Source organism: Suillus subalutaceus, assembly GCF_016647625.1.
Source record: "Suillus subalutaceus strain FC151 chromosome Unknown DFJ58scaffold_7, whole genome shotgun sequence".
Lineage (NCBI taxonomy): Eukaryota > Fungi > Basidiomycota > Agaricomycetes > Boletales > Suillaceae > Suillus > Suillus subalutaceus.
The window spans coordinates 510,852-526,156 of record NW_024540256.1 but is presented as its reverse complement, the minus strand read 5'-3'; the positions used below and the strand labels follow the sequence as shown (position 1 = coordinate 526,156).

General features: G+C 48.0%; 6 protein-coding genes across 6 annotated transcripts; 5 read left to right on the top strand and 1 right to left on the bottom strand.

Annotated features, from left to right (window-relative positions):
- Positions 1–1,142: 1,142 nt before the first annotated feature.
- Positions 1,143–1,547, top strand: DFJ58DRAFT_652268 (uncharacterized protein; the record flags this gene model as incomplete). Its single annotated transcript, XM_041381670.1, has 1 exon — positions 1,143–1,547. A coding segment is annotated over one exon (405 nt), but the record flags the coding sequence as incomplete, so codon positions are not given.
- Positions 1,523–2,014, top strand: DFJ58DRAFT_440514 (uncharacterized protein). Its single transcript, XM_041380423.1, has one exon. The coding sequence runs from the start codon at positions 1,557–1,559 to the stop codon at positions 1,920–1,922; it is 366 nt and encodes a 121-aa protein (XP_041249602.1). The 5' UTR covers positions 1,523–1,556; the 3' UTR covers positions 1,923–2,014.
- Positions 2,015–2,549: 535 nt separating this feature from the next.
- Positions 2,550–8,210, top strand: DFJ58DRAFT_677335 (Rapamycin-insensitive companion of mTOR, N-term-domain-containing protein). Its single transcript, XM_041383142.1, has 28 exons — positions 2,550–2,750; positions 2,818–2,898; positions 2,948–3,029; positions 3,081–3,197; positions 3,244–3,472; positions 3,523–3,657; positions 3,711–3,931; positions 3,985–4,151; positions 4,202–4,307; positions 4,354–4,436; positions 4,487–4,574; positions 4,625–4,761; positions 4,810–4,938; positions 4,990–5,132; positions 5,182–5,299; positions 5,349–5,528; positions 5,579–5,713; positions 5,769–5,884; positions 5,933–6,037; positions 6,087–6,138; positions 6,193–6,431; positions 6,484–6,562; positions 6,613–6,701; positions 6,749–6,929; positions 6,983–7,089; positions 7,139–7,283; positions 7,334–7,482; positions 7,539–8,210. Exons 1-28 carry the CDS (start codon positions 2,613–2,615, stop codon positions 7,921–7,923), a joined length of 3,936 nt encoding a protein of 1,311 aa, XP_041249601.1. The 5' UTR covers positions 2,550–2,612; the 3' UTR covers positions 7,924–8,210.
- A 173-nt stretch (positions 8,211–8,383) lies between these two features.
- DFJ58DRAFT_761854 (NCA2-domain-containing protein) lies at positions 8,384–10,997 on the top strand. The gene is made up of 6 exons (XM_041388507.1): positions 8,384–8,938; positions 9,016–9,245; positions 9,343–9,888; positions 9,936–10,139; positions 10,190–10,383; positions 10,434–10,997. Exons 1-6 carry the CDS (start codon positions 8,554–8,556, stop codon positions 10,747–10,749), a joined length of 1,875 nt encoding a protein of 624 aa, XP_041249600.1. The 5' UTR covers positions 8,384–8,553; the 3' UTR covers positions 10,750–10,997.
- DFJ58DRAFT_903875 (uncharacterized protein) lies at positions 10,886–12,562 on the bottom strand (the record flags this gene model as incomplete). The annotated part of the gene is made up of 6 exons (XM_041394886.1): positions 12,540–12,562; positions 12,358–12,480; positions 12,043–12,296; positions 11,436–11,990; positions 11,087–11,362; positions 10,886–11,034 (listed from the first exon to the last, which is right to left on the bottom strand). Exons 2-6 carry the CDS (start codon positions 12,381–12,383, stop codon positions 10,886–10,888), a joined length of 1,260 nt encoding a protein of 419 aa, XP_041249599.1. The 5' UTR covers positions 12,384–12,480; positions 12,540–12,562.
- Positions 12,386–13,643, top strand: DFJ58DRAFT_440335 (uncharacterized protein). Its single transcript, XM_041380422.1, has 2 exons — positions 12,386–12,480; positions 12,540–13,643. The coding sequence occupies exon 2, from the start codon at positions 12,701–12,703 to the stop codon at positions 13,478–13,480; it is 780 nt and encodes a 259-aa protein (XP_041249598.1). The 5' UTR covers positions 12,386–12,480; positions 12,540–12,700; the 3' UTR covers positions 13,481–13,643.
- The last annotated feature ends 1,662 nt before the right edge of the window (positions 13,644–15,305 follow it).

The following is a 15,305-nucleotide window of genomic DNA, read 5'->3' as shown; positions in this document are numbered from 1 at the left end:
TCGTCATGATGTTGACATCCCTCGCTGTGGTTGCCTTTATTCACTCATCCCTTCACCAAGCGACATGTGACTCCGAGGAAAGAGTTGCTGGTATTCGCCCACGAACATTTAATTTCTATTGTGAGTTCCGTCATTTTGCGCAGCGAGATTTCTTACAAAATTTCCGAATGCAAGCTAGTTACCAAACCATCTCCTGGTCATTCACGTGTTACTCCTCTTCGCTCTGCTTAACCCACTTGTCATACCCTTCGGGTTGATCTATTTCTCAGTTGAGACTGGTTTGTTGTTTATGTGGTTCACGATAGTACCTATACTGACTAAAACGTTTTCCAGCCGTTGTAAAAAATCAGGTATGTTACATCATTCCCTTTGCGAAGCTACACCTGATCCAGATGGGTAGTGGCTACATGTTTATGTGAAGATCTACGAATGCGGTGGTCAAATACTGTTGATCCGTATCCTTCGTTATTCATTGGATCGTATGATACTCACAAGCCTGAACGCCACTGATGTATTTCCATTCATAGGATTGATACTGTCTCAAGCTGTGTTGCGGATAACTGTTAATGTAGCACTATCGGGTTTCTCATTCGTCTTCACCGCGATAGTCAAGGTGATGTGCGTGTTTTTTTATCTTTCCATCAATCTTTAATCTGATAATGAAATCACGATCAGCATGACCCGAATGTGCTGCGCCAAATTCGAGCAAGATGATACTGAGGAGGCGCAGGTGGTTTGCAGGACGGGTACGGGAGAATCTGAAGACAACCCTGGAAGCCAGATTATCCCGCCAAACTATCCTGGTGGTGCTAAGAACGTAGCAGTCGACGCTGAGGACCAGCCTTCGAGATCCAGACCTGGTGCTTACCACCCTGGGTGAATTTATCTTATTCAACCGTTCCTCAAAGACTTCGACCGCGTGAGCGGCGTAAGCCGGATCTGTCCGGCCCTCACGCCCGTTGCTCTCTAGGCTACATTCGGTAGACGAGAAAGGGAAAACGTCATTGACCTCGGCCCATTGAGAACCATCTGCTGCCATTCTGGATGGGACGGTTGAATCCCCACCTGCTGAATGGCAACGGCAGCCTCCAGCACGCATCTCGACTTCTCTCGTACAGCGATATCCACCTCTTGCAACGTAGGATGATGAACCCCGTCACGACATCCCTTATGATAACCCTTCCCACACACGACCTATCACCAATGCCCTATGGCTTCCAAGAAATCCGCTAGGTCTTCTGGACCTCAATGACACTGTTGATGTAGGTCACTGGTTTGGTCCTGGCTCTTCTGCACCCCCCGTGTTTCAGCTCCCTAGCTCAGTGCCTGGCGATGAACGACCGTCTATCCTTGTGACTAGGCAATACAGCGGCAGTGAAGATATTGATCTTCCTGAAGGCATCAAGTCCCGCATCGTTACTATTGATCAAGAGGTTGATGTGGAGTCCACAAGACCACGCCGTCCATCCTTGTTCTCTCGATGTCGCTCGGGTAGTAATGTTAGCATGAAAAGTGGCGACCGCGCATATCGAGGTCTTCCAGGTTGATCACAGATCATGGACGGCAGCCGCCCTGAATCCTCTCGCAAGTCATCCTCCAACCACGCACCAAGATCCTTTTGTGAAAGGGCATCTTCATACCTTCCGCCACCCAACATTCACTTCCAATCTCAGTTTCGTGACCTTGACCCTGAGTCTCGACCAGATCTACACGCACAGGCTGAATTTGCGCGTTCTACGGCATCAGTTGTAAGGTTTGATGAGTCGCGGATGTCGCTGTCACACCCCATCAATATGGCTTCTCAAGAAGCCGCCGCAACACCTCGAGAAGCTGTCGTAACTGAAGCAGTCGCAGAAGAACATTTGGCGACGGACGAACAGTTGAGAAAGGAACATGCGGCTGCTGGGTCACATCATGGGTGAACGAGACGATCTTGGTTTACATATTGGATTCATGCGTAGCAAGCTCAGTGGGGCTGATTATTGTTTCGAAACGCCTTTAAATTATGGAATCGACATATTATGTGATGACCTGTCGCCAGTCGGAAGTGCATTTAGTGGCCATGTCGGTGGGTTCAACCACTGATATCCATCGTCTTTTCGGGGGATTCATTGGCCGTCCATTCATTGCGCTACCTTACTAGTCTCAGTGGCTTTCTCTATTGGCTTTGAAACAGTGTTTTCTCCTAGTAGTACCTACTGAATTTTATGGGTTTCCCTTCCCACAGTGTAATTCAATGAGGTTCCTATAGGTCACCGGAGTTGTCCAGGGTTACCTATTATGCTAGTACGACCTAGCATTTTGCTCGACATTGACCAATCATAGCCTTCTCGATAACCGTCAATTCGTTCAAAAGTTCCATTCAGTACAGCAACAGTACCTGAGATGATAGAGCCGGCCGTCGCGTACTGACCGGAAACTCCCGGACACAGACGTCTGTGTCGAGTCCGCCAGACCTTTGCTCTGCCAAGTTTAGATCCTAAAGACTCCGAGAGTCCACTCTTGATTATGTAATAATAAATTAATAACAGTTAGTACCATTCGGCCAAGCAGTACTCTAGAATCTGCAGTAACTGCATCTATTATATCATCACTGTCCACAGCAGGTGTTGATGCCCACCAGCATCGATCAGGAGAATTCTGGTACGACACACCCAGCTAATGTCTTATCATCTTCCAAGTCCACTGGCTTGGAGCCAACGAACCAGCTCCATGATACAGAAGGAACTAACAGAGATTATGATGATCAGGTAAGTCCTTCCTTCGTTTCGTTTCAACCTCAGGCTGGCCAATAGTAAGCGCTCATTTACGCACCAGCTCGATACCCTCAATGCATTACTAGAGCGGGAAAACAGAATTAAAGAGGGCGCAGAGAGGTTTCTCAAATTGCCCTTGAATGTATGTTCCATTACATTCTTATTTGATTGATTTACAGTGCGTCCCACAGGAAACGATGCGTTTGCAGGTGGAATCGGAGCTCGAGATGGCGACGGGCGAAATCGAGTCTCTGACGAGGAAAATCGAACTTGGTGCGTCTTCTTCACGATTCGCATTGAAACAACCAGTACATAACGTACCAGAAACGTCCCGAGGCAGGCGCAGGAAGAACGGAATTCCTGTGAATCGGCGCAAATTCGCTGGTCAGGCTCCTCCAGTCGGGGTTCGATTCAGGGCAGACAGCGATGATAGGGACAGAGGTCTGTAAATTATTCGTTTTGACTTGTAAGTTGACATTCGGGGTAGATGATTTTAGAACAACTCTGGCTCAAGCTAATGCCTGCATCAAATCCTTAAATTCGCTATCGCGTCCAATAGTATCACCCCCTCCAGCATCGACCCCGTCAGCCACGAGCAGTATTTCCGCAGCAGGTAATGACAAGTCCAGGGTCGAAGTAATGAACCGATTCGTTTGCATTCTCCAACGCAATCTTCGCGTCCGCTACGAAATCAATCTACCCGAGGTTGTTCAAGCGTGGGCAGTTTTACGCGCGTTCATCAGTACTTATTGATGCCAGTTTTCAGGATAATCCCCGCTCTCTCTGATCGATGCTCTATGCGTTGCAGAGCCGCTGCCTATCGGCTCATCAGGCATGCATTGGTCGACTCGGATTCAGCAGAGGAGCTGCATAAACAGCCTATAGAGTGGTTCATTGTAAAGTATTGTGTTTATTTTGCCCTGCTCAGCAGGAATCTCAGATTTTTCCGAATAGATCTCTAGCCCGAGATAACAAACACGCCATAGAGAGGGAACAAGTCATCAAGCTCATTCGTACTATCGTCGACATCGTTTCCGAACCTCGAGATCGACGTGGTGTTACTGGAGCAAAAACGATTCCTCTGTCGGAACCCATTATGCGAGCATTTGTAGCAGTTGCTGAGCATGCTGAAGATCTGTTTCGTCCCATTTGCGTACAAACACTCGCTGAAATGGGTGCGTGGATAGTTTTCTTGTAATCTTTCCTGCATCTGATCAAAACCTTGAAGTTCTCATTGACATTGACCTCGTGGCGCGATCTGGAGGCATTCGATTCCTTTTGCATGCCCTAGGTGAAGGTCCAGTCGAAATCGGGCCAATATTGGCTGCCACATTCTTGCACATCATCGACTCTCCTCGTACTCGCGCATACCTGCATCTTGGAACTGACTTGGAGGTAGGCAGGCTGTTCTTCTTGGCCGTTCACGATTTTACCTTGTATACCAGATTGCTCTTTCTGCCATCACAGATGCTTATGGCAAGGGTGCAGATCACGCAGATCGTATGCGAGGCTGTACCAAGATCATACAACTGATGCTACGGACTTGGAGTGGTAGGCATATTGTGATATCTCCGTCCAGCTATGAAACAATTTATAGGGTTGATGTATTTCTGTCTGGGGGATCAACACGCCATCAAGTCTATCGTCAATACGCTACGAATACCGTCTCTCGAAACAAGAGTGTGTTGCTTGAGTCTGTATTGGAAGACAAGAACTCACATCGATTTAAGGAGATAGTGCTGGATATGTTCTTTGATCTATTCAATATCAAGGCCCCGCAATGGTATAAAACGTTTATAGATGGTCGACGGCTCACAAGTAGGTCATCTAGCCATCACGTGTTGTTGGTGGCTCAAGGTCCAGTTCAGTGTACCGGAAACCCCGAGCTTTTGCAGATCAGCTTGCAGATCAGAAACTTGCAGAGAAGGCTCCTGAAACGCTAAAGCTTACTGACCAATACATTGCCCTTCTTGTCCTCGTCTTCACAGACGCTGGTCTGATAGATGTAAGCATATATCCATTATACACCTCCAATCAACCTGACGGCCAATAGGCACTCACGGCAATGCTTGAAGAATGCACCACTGGCTCCAACTTGTCACGTAAGGCAACCCTGCTCATGGCCGAAGTTATGCAGATGGCAAATAGAGTCCTTCCCCTGGGTGTCGCTGCCAAGATACAGGTGTGGTCTGCTGCATCCAAAATATTTTTTTGGAATCTGAATCTGCTTTAGGCTGTTCCTCGCGTGTTCTGTCTGGCAGCAGATTATAACCGAGGAGAGCACAGGATAGTCGGAACATCTGCTCTCTCCGCAATCGACAGCTTCAATCGCAACCGTCTGAGACTACAACCTAGCGTTAGGAATGCACGCCCAAGGTGAGCGCTTGTGAATGGCCAGAAGAAATCCATTTACCTGGTATCATAGGGCGAATTCTGCTGAAGACGCAGTCCGGAGAGGACAGAGACAAGTCGAGCAGGTCAAAATCAAGATGGGGATGCAGATGGATGACAAAACTTTCCAGTCATCGTTGCTCGAGACCCAGGTGCGTTTACTTCGGGTCCGTGTTGTGAGTCAGATTGACTTTGCTCCAGGTTATGTTGACAAAAGATAGTGCGAAATGGAACTTTGAGATGCTTCAAGAGTTGATCGAGGGGCCACTATTGAATCCCAAGCGATTGGAAGAAGCCATCAAAGTAGCAAGATTCATGCGACGACTACTGTCTTTTTTCCATCCGTTTACCCATCGATTTTCTGACCTTCCCAGGAAACAGGTATTTTACTGTCTTGTTCCAGATGCTCCACGCTGATCGTAAATCGCAAGCCCAATGTTCGCTGGGTGCGCTTGGGATGCTCTCTTCTCACCACATTACTGGCTAGTCCAGACGGGATCCGGTTCCTTGCTTCGGAAGATGATTTGTTGAAGCAAATAGTCAAGTGTTTTGCTCAGTTGGACCCTGTATGCTTTTACCGAGTCGATTCCGTGATTTTGTTGATGTCAGCATGTCTTGCAGTTCAATGGCACATCAGAATCCGATCCTATATTTTCCAAGTACAGGCTATCGGAGACGTTGACCTATGGCTACTTTGAGATGCTCGGAACTTTAAGCAAGCATACAGAAGGCATCGAGTGAGCCATTCGCAACCCGTGATGTGTCTTACTGATTGGTGTCCCCAGGCTGATGGAAAAGTTCAAATTTTTTACTGCTTTCTATCACCTTAGTGAGCTGCGCGATCGTGAAGACTTGATCACCGCAGTGATTACGAATTTGGATTATACGATGTGAGCGCTCAGTTGTGTTGATAGAAGCAGTCATATACTGGATATCAAGTGATGGACATCCCCGTATCGTGCTCTCGAAAGCTCTTACATCAAGCGACGTCGTGAGTCATGCCACGTCCAATGCATCGTTCATTCGCTTTATATACTTTCCACAGCGCACACGCCTTTATGCGACGAACCACCTTGGAGATCTCATACGAGACTCAATCACACCGGTCGCATGGACACTACGTCTTCTTTTGACTCAAATATATGATCAAGCGCCAGAGGTTTGTGAATTGGCAATCCAATTCCTTGAAGAAGCCTGCGATGCTATGGAAGTACTGCAACTTGTCGTAGAAATGCAACCAACGATGGACCATCTCGGAGAAATTGGACATCCACTACTGCTCAAGTCTGTTTGTTCTTCTGCCTTTAGCTTAGGCGTAGAGCTGACCTGAAACTAGATTCATGTCAACTCCGATGGGCTTCCGTTACTTGTACAGCGCAGGTTACATCGACAGGGAGATGGACATGTGGTTCCATGTCTGTGTTTTCCTTTACTCATCATACTACTCTGATCATTGCCTATCCAGGAACGTAACATCTACTATGTCGTACAGGTGGAAATCTTCCTGTCTAAGGTCTTCAGCTCAGAGGCTGCAGAAGATGATGAAGATGTCTTGTACGTGACACTCTCTAATGCAGCCAGTGTAACTAAATTGACCTCAGGGCCTTCGACGGAGTTGTTCCGCCCCACTTTTATGGGGAAATGTCGAAAACTGAGCTTGGCTGTCAAGTTCTTAGCGAAAAGGGCCATTTCTCTGAGTTCTCTCATTTCATAAAACAGCACGGTCTCGAGAGTGAGGATCTTGAGTTAATTCTCAAACTTAAGAGCATTCTGTGGGCAGTGGTGCGTTATCTTTGCCGGTGCGCGTTCAAATAAAATCATTGATAATATCGTAGGGGAATGTTGGGGCCACCGAGGGGGGCCTCCCGTTCCTGGAAGAGGAAGAGATCATTCCCGCTATATTAGAGATCGCTGAACATTCTCCCATTCCCTCTGTGCGAGGGTAAGCACTTCGTTGAGTGCTTGGTTCTTTGCATTGAACACACATCTAGGACCTGTTTCTTCGTTCTTGGGTTGATCTCCTCAACAACTCAAGGAGCTGAAATCCTAGATGATTATCGGTGGGAGGCAACCTTGTCGCCACTTGGGGTGCCGACCGGGTTGTGCATACCCCTGGATCTGGATAAATTTATCTCAGTGAGGCACTAGAGTTTTCTATACCATACTGTTTATCTGATGCTTTCCAGCTACCTGCATGGGATCCTATCGGGGTAAAGGGGGACGGCGATTCTCGGCTTATACCACCAACATCTCATACGGACCTGGAGGTAATCTCCGCAATAGAGAACCTAAGCAACACCGTGATTGCAAACGCCGCATCGAGGTCACTTGCCAGGTAAACTATATAAAATGGTTTTGCACTTTTCCACGATATCTCAACAACCATCCCAGGATGAAGTCTCGACCTGAATACCGATCAGCATTTTCATCACCCTCTGTGTTTTTCCGTGCTCTGCACACCGTTTCGACACAACGGTACCGTTTACCAGTAAGGAGATATATATTCGATCTCTTTACCACCGAGTTGGACGGTGAACTGGTCCTGGAGCTCTCCGCATGTGCTAATTCCCTTCGCGCACCACCGACGTTCAAGCAATCCGAAGCACATATGAATCGAGTAGTGAGCATGTTTGGGTTGAAGCATGCCAGAGGAACCTCCGAGAGCGATGATGAAGATGACGATATGGATGACGCTGTTGATGAAATAGTGAACGACAGAAATCCTGTGATGATCACGCTCCATCCAGTGAGCAGGACTATTGGCTTTGATAAGTGATCTGATCTGTAGCGCTGGCGTTATTGATGATATTTGTATTTGACTTCATGTCTTGGACATTACACTTCTGACTGTTGCGCTTGTATCTTATATACCACCACTCCCATCAGACTACCCTCCTCTTTGGCCGCAAACCATGTCATGCGGGAGTATCTTAGACAGGCCCCCCGCTTATCATCCTGAGAGTGACCGAGTCAGATATACAGAAAATTATCTAATTATTATGTCTGTTTAGGGTTGAAGGAGAAAAGCTTCGAAGTAGTCGAAGGTGATTTATCGATACTCTCTTTTTACATGTCACCAGATGAGTCTGGAATTTCGGGAGACGCTATGCTGCAGAATCCAGATTGTTTGCAATTGAGGCCTAATCCCGAGTGTCATACCAGGCGCACCGGGACTATTAATCGCTTCCGTTACTAGTACTAGTCCAGTAGCCAAATTTATAATTAAGTTAGTGTCTTTGCAACAAACATTTTCAATGATTTCTGAAGCCTTTCATACGCTTTCCTGAAGATCCGCAAGTACTCTTCTACAAAGGACCTGCTTATTTGTCGAAACCATTGTCAAGTACCGCGGTCGTCTCAGCCTCGTCTGGAAGTGAGACACGTCACCCAGCTTCTTCTGGCACTCATGACGTTGAACTTCACCGTTCACTACACTGAGCGTCTGGTTCCGTTGACAAGGCTGCAGATATCTGCGCAGATTAAGCCTACAAGCGATGAAGGTGCACTAAAGTCGACGCATGCAATGCTCCAGGGCTTACCCTCTGAAGCTACGGTGCAGCAATCTATAAACTTTCTCCGTACTTTCCCTGTTCTGGAGGACAAACCGGGGCTGCAATCTGACAAGGGGGAACCTGTCTTCTACAACGCCGTCGTCAGGAAAACTATTTTCAACATGTATGCGCTCGCCGTGGATCTTTACCTGGAGGAATCAAGTGCGGCTCAGCTTGACGCAGAGTGGTGGGCCGATATCGAACAATCCACCTGGTCTGTAGCATCGTATCTCTTACAGTGTACGTCTGTCTTCATTACGCACCGTGCACTGCACATGTTCCTCATATCTGTCACTTCTTTGGGCTCGGAAATTTAGCGTTGCCGAGTCGTCTTCGCCGAGTTTTGCAGTTGATCCAGACACGGAAGATGTCTGTTCGATTGTCGGCCTTCCGCCCATCAACTATTGCAAGATTCTACTGGGATGCTGCGCCTATTCGGCTCAACCCATTCATGGTTGCACTCTTTCCATATCTGCGAGACCAACCCTCTGTTGTGGCATCATTTACTCCTGTTATCTCAGGAAAGAGTACGCGAGCGGACTCCCTTGTTGCCCTGGCTGAGAAAAATACATGATGGGGTCATGTACAGTATGCAAAGAGTAACTTCTCTCCTGCTGTTTCCTCTCCGTCTTGCTCGAGAAGAGTGTCAGCTCAGAAGAAAAAAGTTGGAGAAGGTGAGGGACGAAAGAGCGGAAGTCCTTGGAAAGCTTTTGGAGTTGCGGTCCTTGCTTTCAAATGGTCTGGAGGCCGACTTCAATGTTTCGACTACTCGTTCGTCCATTGACAATCAAGCACTTACGGAGTTTCTGTTCAAGTTCGCTGTTGTCACATCAGGCGATGCATCACAGAAAGGTGTTCTCCCCTTGATCGAACAACTCCTCAGTGCATTTAAAAATCATGGGATCATGCATGATGCGTACCTGAACGCCCACGATCTGCGGCGACCATCCCGACTTGCCCTCTTATGGCCTCGCTTATTCCTACTTCCCCCACTGACGCTCTATTGTGCCAAGCATATTTATGCTTCCAGAGCAACTTTAGCCGACCTTATGCTAGATGTGGTGAACACCGTACAAAACTTTTTCAAGGGTTGGCTGTTTGACCCTATCAAAGATGTCCTCATAACTATCCGTGCTGGTGGAGAAGATGGCGTCATTGTTAGGCGAGAAGCAGTAGCTGCTGACTTCGATGTGAGCAATCCTACCACTTCCGGGTCGTTCTCTGATCGTCAGTAAAGTCACTCGAGCGAATGACCCTAGCTCTCGCTAGGGAGAAACTTGGTTATAGTTCTACACAACTTGAAGCACTTTCACAGCAGATACGTCAGGGTGACCTCACCGCTGTGCTGAAGATCTATGAAGAGGACATCAAAAATCCGGTGAAATCTGCAATATCGGGGACACTCTTGAGGTCAATGTTCATTCAGGTCCAGAAGGCCAAAGTAAGCACAATGCGCCTCTATCAGGCTTCTACTCATTTAAATGTTCACAGGTGGATCTCGATCAAGCGCTGGCTGGCATTGATAAGCTGTTGAAGTCTCAAGAACTCACTTTTGCATTCGTGGGTGTCGCGCCAGCCCTTGCTGTCATATATGTCGCAGGAGGATTCCTAAGAGGATTGCTGTCTATAAGACCTGGGAGATATGGAGGTAAACTCAGAAAGACCAGTGTTTGGCTTGCAATGAGGTAGAAAATACCAGTGTCTTGGAAAATATGCGCTGACACTGCATTTTCAGGCGTATCGAGCGGCTCCTGCTATTCCAACCTAAATTGTTGCACCATCATCACGATATCGAGAACGTGCACTCGGACACCATTCCTGCTTTGACGACAGGACTATTGGTTTTATCTCTGGCGCACCTTCGAGAGTACGCTTTGACGTCACTACCAGCACGGTCACGACTCCGGGAGGGATTTTTGGAAGATATCGAGTTCCTTGAAGATCCTGGATTGCGTCGATCGGAAAAACTCAGGATTATTGATAGAATGTGGAAGAGTTGGGGAAAGGAACTTGGTTGGTACGATTTAGCGGGCGGTGGATCAAACAGGTAGAGATTGGTTTCCTCCAAAGCGCATTGCAGGAGGAACCGATAGATAACTGGGGACTCAATGTGATCATATTATTTCGTCGCGTGCGTTTCCAAGACCAACAACTGTCACAGTTTATGATAGCAAAATGCAGTATCGACTATGTGGACCCAACTATGAATTCTAGGATATCCGTGCCTATACCATTGAGGCAATGTCGAATGGATGGTATAATGAACTGTCGAGCAGGACTTAATGAAGGCGGAACCATGAGCCCACCTCCGAGACCTCTCCTATGCCAAGAGTTCGCTGCAAAAAGGGCGTCAAGGTCAGCATCTACATAACACGCTCAAGCACGTACATAAGGGTTGCCCAAGTATGATGACGCAAAAATAGACCCACAACCTCCCATACAATCCACCGACACGGTGTCCTGTGTACTTGTACCATGCCTTTTCACAGAGCAGTAGAGGAGCCTGCAGCATAAAAAAGAGCGGAACAATGGTATCAAAACCTCTCCCGAGTGCATATGCAGCGAATTCGTGGTATAATCCAGACCCGATGAATGTCCCAAACAGCATGCCAAACTTTCCTGCGATGATCTTGCCAAAAAATCCTCCAAAGATGAAGAAAATTTCTCGAAGAATTTGGTGCCAACGTTTGGACCAAAAGATATGAAGGGAGTCAGACCGCCAAGGATGGTCTAGCACGGGAGGCCATGCAGACGGGGAGCTTCCCCAAAAGCAAAACTGCAAAGATCGTGATGAGATCATAAAAGAGTTCGAAGGCAGCCAAAATGCAAGAGCCAGTTGCAACGTGGATGGCTGTAGAAAGCGCATATCTATGGAAGAAGGGTAGTTCCGCCCTGAATATGGTGCCGCCATGAGGAGCGCCAACGTCAGGTACTAGCTTGATCAACGACTCGAGGAGGTCAAAGATCATGTAGTTTCCGATGAATGATATCAACGTCGCAAACAGGAATGAATTCCGTTCGAGAGATCTCTCCTCACGAGGAACATGAATCCCGATACCAAATTTCCAACCTAGGCCCCGGTTGGATAGAATTACTTCCAAAGCATCATATAGCCAAGCAAATGTTGGGGTAGCTGGATCTGACGTGACTGGTTTTGCATGCGCATCACCATTAGCTTTGACAGCATCGGGGTTTCTTGCGACACCTGGCTGAACTTCGTCAATCTTGAGTATACCCTCTTTTCTCCATGCAAAATCTATCGCCTTGGCACTTATGGCTTCTGCGAGTACACCTGTGACGGTTTGAGTGACTATGCAAATACGGGGGAAGTGATATTACGTTACCTTGGGCCCAATTGTAGATGTTGTGATGTGGCTCTGTCCACATAAAACGAAAGTAGGTCCCGACGGCAACTACGACCACCAACGGGAGGAATAGAAGACGTAAGGTAAACGTGTCTGGCCGTCTCGCTAGGTATCCCATGTAAATTAGTGGGAGAAGGGGAAATAGAAGGTATAGGGTATTAATTCCAGTAATCGGTATACGCTCATGAGGTTCGGGCACGAGTGCTCGGAAGGCATCATGGACGATACAGTGACTTTTTGGGGAGGTTGTTAGTGAGCGCGAGAATTCTGAATACGAGGTGTGAAATAACACACCATTTGAGATATATTCTCAACCACATCTATCAGGAATCTGGCCAGTGAATCGTCCAATCCACCAGTGGGTTTGAGAATTAGTTCCAATGAAGACGCGAGGACCATGTCTCATATAAGCACCTAGTACGTTCACGTCTAATTAGTAGCTTAGTCAGCTGATACTAGTGACGCATGCAATCTAGACACAACTAGAACATGACCTCGTCCATCACTTGATCAAAGATCTTGCGAGTTTGCATTCGGATCTACGCCCATCGGATATTCGTAATCCTCTACCTGGTTCATCTGTCGCCGTCGCACACCATTGTTGACCGCAGCGTGACGTCTCGTCGCACTTAGTAACATGTCTGGTTCCAAGTCTCGCGCTTCTCTTACGTTGTCGACCGTTGTTGCATCCGCCGCATCCACAGTGCCACCAAAGATGTCCAAACTTGACTTACCCGCATTCTCTGGTCCGATTGAGCCTGCTTCAATCAATGTCTGGCTTGGGCGTTGCGAAGACGAATATCTCGCGTGGTCTGCCTGGAACCCGGTATATGTGATGTCTCCACAACTGCTTATTGTACTTGCGGGTCTCCAGCCGGAAGAACCGAGCGCGAGACTTTGGTGGAACCAGAATCGTGATATGCTCAAACAGCTTGCCACGTGGGAGGAGTTCGCGTCGCGCTTCAAGGATCGCTTCATACCTTCCGGCTGGCGTCTCGATGCCCTCGCGCGCTTCTACGACGTCTCGCAAGACTTCGATGACTTCCGCTCGTTCACTGCTTCCTTACAAACAGCTCGGAACACGCTTGGTTCACTGGGTGATGGTTACGCTATCAGTGACTCTGTTTTCAAAAACCACCTCTTCTTTTTTGCCAATCCCGCGCTTCAACTTCGTGTCCGGGCCATACCAAATTTTTCGTACGAGAACTTGACAGTCGACGCACTGATCCATGTCATGGCGACTACGTGGTTGAGCCTCGTTGCGGAAGGCTTCACGATGCCCGTACCCAAGTCAATGCTCAAGTCTGCCTCTGCTCCTATGTCAAACACGCACGCATTAAATTCCACATCTCCCCTTCCTGACCTCACTTATACCGAACGAGAAGCCTTGCGCTCAGTGGGAGGTTGTTTCCACTGAGGAGGTTGTTTCCACTGCCATCTGTCGCCATCTGACCCCACCTGGAAATTCCATGTTACTCAAGAGTGTCCGGGTGACGAGCGACGCAACATTCCTCCGCAAGCTCCTCATCCCATCGCAGAAGACGCCCTACCTGAGGGTTATCGCGAAGTCCTGATCTCACATACCAACCCCGGAATCACGGATTTCTCGAACCCAAATGCTGGTACCATTACCGTTATCCTGCCTCCAGGTGTAGTTATGCCATCGTGTGTCCTCGAGGGCGACTCCGACAGTGATGAAGATGATGATTATTGATAACTTTAGCTCTCCCCGGGTTAAATTCTTATTCTTTTTGGGCTGCTTCTGTACCATGGACTCTTCCGCCTTTCGTACGTCTGTGATTGTTCACCTCCCCCTCCTTGCGCATTATTGAGATTTCTTCGGGCATCGATGTTCTGTTCGAAATGTTTTTATTGATAAGTACTAGTGTTTCTGCCAGTGCCGAGGCTCTATATTCTCGCATGTTTTTTATCAGGATTACTAGTTCAATTATAGGACTTCCTATGGGGAGTCGCATTTGCACCGGTTTTAAGTTATCTCCGCGCTTCCTCTGCCTTCCGTACGGGCCAATTAGTCACATTCTCGTGTGTTGTAAGGTCTGACGCACGCCGTGTTTTGCTCTCCGATACACACATCACAATATCCACCATAGAGCCTCTCCGGTAAAAGGTCCAGTTTTCATGCATGAGCGCTTAAAGCGACACCGACTTCCGCCAAGCGAGAGGAGAACTCTGAGTAGGAACGAGGAAGTACCTCATGCGTGATTCTGATCGCGAGGTATGCATGTGTGCATGTAACAATGTAACATGGCGCGTTTATTCGATTTCGCGCTGGAATTCCGCCTGTGGCGGCAAATTTTCAACCTTTAAGAAGCATGCCAGACTGGCTCGCAGTGCAGGAATCCTTCCCTTATAGCCTGGATCCGATACCTTCTGTTGCTGCCAAGGTCTTGGCCATGGATTTACTCTCCGACTCAGCCCCGTCCACAAATCATACTGATGTCGAGGAGTGCCAGTGTGAGTCCTGTGAGGCCTCGCACCTAACGACACGTTTGGACATTCGTCTTCGCATGAACTTCGAAGATCCTATCATCTTCATAGATAGTGCGGAAATTGCCATTGAGGAATGCAAGACTACCATAGGAGATGTGATTTTGTAGTCCTGCGGCTCCTGAACCAAAGTTCACTGCTCAAAGGGGTTGAGCATGACCTCGCCATTGAGATGTCCCATGGAGAGATCACCCTGACACGGACAGCAACTGCGCACTCCGAGTCAGCGGAGTTCAAGCTCAAGGAGGACTTGCAGGATGGCACTCTCCTCGTGCGCTGGCCTTCTACCAGGATATTGGTGACCAGCGGGGTAGGTTCTACCTGCCCCTTTCAATGTTTTTGCCACTGACCATGCTAGGTCGAGCGAATATACGAGGAGTGCCGCAGCCCTGTATGGGCGCCGACGGAATATTGCCCATCTGACACAGACACAGAGGGTTCCTCATAGGCTTATAGTCAGGTCATTCCGCTCTTAACCAAGGAAGGACTCGGGGGCCTCGGGCATCTTCATACGACGATGTATATATATATATGCAGGAATTTTCAGGACCTGCCTGTTCGCCTTGCCTCGTGGATCAGCTTATATTTTTTCTGCGTAGCATGTCAGCCCAGTATCTGAGCCAGCACCGTTTATTGTCTACTCACCTGATCGGGTGCATGTCATTTATAGAGTAGTCTCTTCATTATTGCCTCGATCTTCAAATTAGACGCTTGATCAGAAGGGCCCCAGATGC